The 3,130-nt window shown below is 49.0% G+C and overlaps 1 protein-coding gene across 1 annotated transcript in view; it reads left to right on the forward strand.

Moving 5' to 3' along the window:
- Window positions 1-29: 29 nt before the first annotated feature.
- Window positions 30-3,130, forward strand: part of LOC116070425 (putative thiamine transporter SLC35F3) — a 14,333-nt gene continuing 11,232 nt past the window's right edge. Inside the window, exon 1 of the mRNA XM_031341840.1 lies at window positions 30-243. Within this exon, the coding sequence (XP_031197700.1) occupies window positions 232-243 (12 nt within the window). The 5' untranslated portion in view covers window positions 30-231. The remainder of the gene's footprint in view (window positions 244-3,130) is intronic.

Consider the following 3,130-nt stretch of genomic DNA (forward strand, 5'->3'; position numbering starts at 1 on the left):
CTCTCCCCTCTCTCCTGATTTAGGGAATGCTGTCGGTTTTTTGGAGACAATGGCTTGACTCTGAAAGTGTTCTTTACCAAGGCGGCACCTTTTGGTGTTCTTTGGACTCTCACAAACTACCTGTACTTACACGCAATAAAGAAGATAAATGCCACAGACGTCTCCGTCCTGTTCTGCTGCAACAAATCATTTGTTTTCTTGCTGTCCTGGATCGTTCTCAGGGACAGATTCATGGGAGTGAGGGTAAGTTCTTGATTATCTGTCTTCCCCCTCCCTGTCATGTGGAGCAGAACCTGCCCTGCCCGTTGGCTCCCTGAGCTCCACTGTAGTGTCAGCTGCTGACGAGAGGCCCTTCTGATTCTCAGGAGGGCGTGGTTGGTTCTTGCTATGGCTTGCAGGCCTTCTTGCTTGCTACCCAAGCTAGAGAAGCATTTGTGAGAGCACCTTTCATCCCAGACATTTCCAAGAACATTCCCTAAGGCTCGTGCCAAACAGGGAATCAACCAGGGTGTATGTGTCTGGGAGGGGCTTGGGGCCTTGCCTGAATTATGTAGCCAGAAACACCAGTGCTAAGTTAGAGCTGAGAGGTGGTGCAGGGTGGTGGGGGTGGGGATTTCACTCCAAGCTGTAGATCAAGTGCAAATGCGATGACATTCCTTGAATGGCCCAGAATTTTCCCGGAGAAAATTTCATCAGTTGAAAGCTAGTCGGATTTCAAGACCATTGTGTGAAGCATGGTAAGTGCAGTGTGAAATCCCAGCAGGAACATGGAGATGCCTAACCCAAGGAGAAGAAACAGGTGCCATTGGTCAAGGACAGAATCCTGCTCCCCCTGGTGGTCAGGGACTGCCCCTGCTGTTCCTCTCCTTGCACAGAGTAGGACAGAGCACTGGTCACTCATGGCACAGCTGATCATCTCCTCCTTCCTTCTCGATGCTCAGGGCCTGGTGCTGGGTAGCCTCACTTGAGCTAACCATGTTGACCACCATCAGGAGGCAAACTCCAGGTCCTCTGCTTCTGTCCTTGTTTCACTGTCCTGAGACGAATGACATCACCTTGAGGGTGGGCTTACGCCCACCTGAGTTATACAAACAGCAGTGGGGACGTGAGTCAACTGCTGGTTCATATTTTTAGCTTACAGCAGGGGGAGAGCTTGTTTTGAGGCTCGGTGTTAATTTTGGAATAAAAACTCACGCCCCAGGCTGCCACCCAGAAAAGCCTTCAGCAAATCAATGATCTAATACGTGTCTGGAAGGACTGAGGGTGCTTCACATAGACTCAGAGCTAAAGACTTGGATGTCCCAGGGTCACTGACCCATGGTTACACCTTTCTCCCCAGGCTTTACTTAGGGGTCAAAGAATCAAGAGACACCATAGAGCTTTGGGGCATGACACAGGTGTCCTGAACAAATTTTTGTTATGGGAAAAGATGCTTCAAGGTCAATGGCACAGAAACAGAAAGAGAGATGTGGGTGGGAATAAACTTGAGCTACTTGGCTGACTTGCAGAACACGGTGTGGATGAGATCTGTGTTTGTTGTCCGTGTAGGAGACTTTCCTACACCCTTCTACTGGGATACAGCCTGGCAATGTTGGCTTCTGATTAAAGTGCTCTTACTGACCCCTGCACACTACAGGTTTGAGTTAGACTTTCAGTACTCAGTGGGTGCTACAGGAAGAAGCTACAGGACCAGCATGGATGACAGGATATTGTAACATGTGCAGGGATGCTCTTCTTTTAGGAGAACATGGCCAGTCTCTGAAGAACTTCCCACTGTAGGTTACAGGATCAATACAAAACTCAGAAAGCTTGTGGAGTCCGTGAGACAAAAAAAAAAAATGAGAGACAGCTGGAGGCCATTCAAGTACTTGTCAGGGATGGGCAGCTCCTACCTCTAGGGAATTTCCAAAGACTTAAGAGTTACTGTAGCTTCCAGCCTAGGGGCTGGGTGATCAATGCCAGCTTCATAGGCTTGAAGGATAGGACCATGGTTCCTCGTGAGGGAGAAGGCTTGCGGGGAGAAGGTCATGGGGGCATCAGGGGTAGCAAATAAGACTTGTGTGATTAAAATAATTGCTTCAGTCACCCAGTTACAGCTTATTGAAGATGGGAAGGGGCACCTGCAGTTCTAGGTCAGGTGAACAAGTCCAAAATATAAGGAAACGTGTCTTCTAATACTCTGGAGACCCTGGTCACTCCCGGTGTCACTAGGCAGTCGCTGGCAAGGTGTCTGTTTAAACACAGCTCAGCCTGTCCTCATCTCTACTTACAATTACTTCTGTGAGTCCTGGGACAGAGGTTTTTACACAGTAGTCAAATGCTTAGTCTGGTAGCCAGTGACAAGGCTATGAGTTCATGAGCAGAACCAATGTCCGAACCTTAGCTTGTCTAGTCTTTGAAGTGGACAGAGAAGAGAAGTCATCATCTGGTGCCCTGGATTAAGAAGTTGTGCCGAGAACCTGTGAATCCACAGGACAAACTTGACAGGTCTGAGGAGAGTTCAGTGTAGCACAGAAAATAGGCAGGAAATATTTTCACATAGAAACCGAAACCTCCAGGGTCTCAGTGTATGGGACATAAAGCCAGCGGATCTCTTCCACACCACACTTGGCCTCCTTGAATTCTCAGGCTAGATGAGGACTTGGGCTCTGATCTTCTGACTGAAGGACCTTGAAAGTGAGGTGGGAATCGGTCCATACACTTTGGAAGGTGGCCTTGCCTTCCAGGGGGACTGCTAAAGCACAGAGAGCAGGCACCCCACAGTCAGATCCTCAGACCTCAAGACCAGTGCTAGGACCTCAGGAAGTTTCTGTCTCTGGTGCCTCCTGCCTGAGTGAACCCATGGGGCCTGAATAGTTTGTCTCCACGGCTGAGGGCAGCCTCACCTGCTCTGTCTGACCCCTCTAGCCTCTCCCTGAATCTCTGCACAGCCCAGTTGAGGTAGAAGCTCTTAACTGTTGGTTGTTAGCCTGAAGAACATGGGAGAGGCTGGAATCTGCCTTGCATGTCTTCATGAAAACTAACCCAGTCTCCTTTGTTATTTCAGATGTCAGCCTTAAAAGCTTTAAAAATCATCAGAAACCTCTCTCTCTCTCTCTCTCTCTCTCTCTCTCTCTCTCTCTCTCTCTCT

Source organism: Mastomys coucha, unplaced genomic scaffold, assembly GCF_008632895.1.
Source record: "Mastomys coucha isolate ucsf_1 unplaced genomic scaffold, UCSF_Mcou_1 pScaffold22, whole genome shotgun sequence".
Lineage (NCBI taxonomy): Eukaryota > Metazoa > Chordata > Mammalia > Rodentia > Muridae > Mastomys > Mastomys coucha.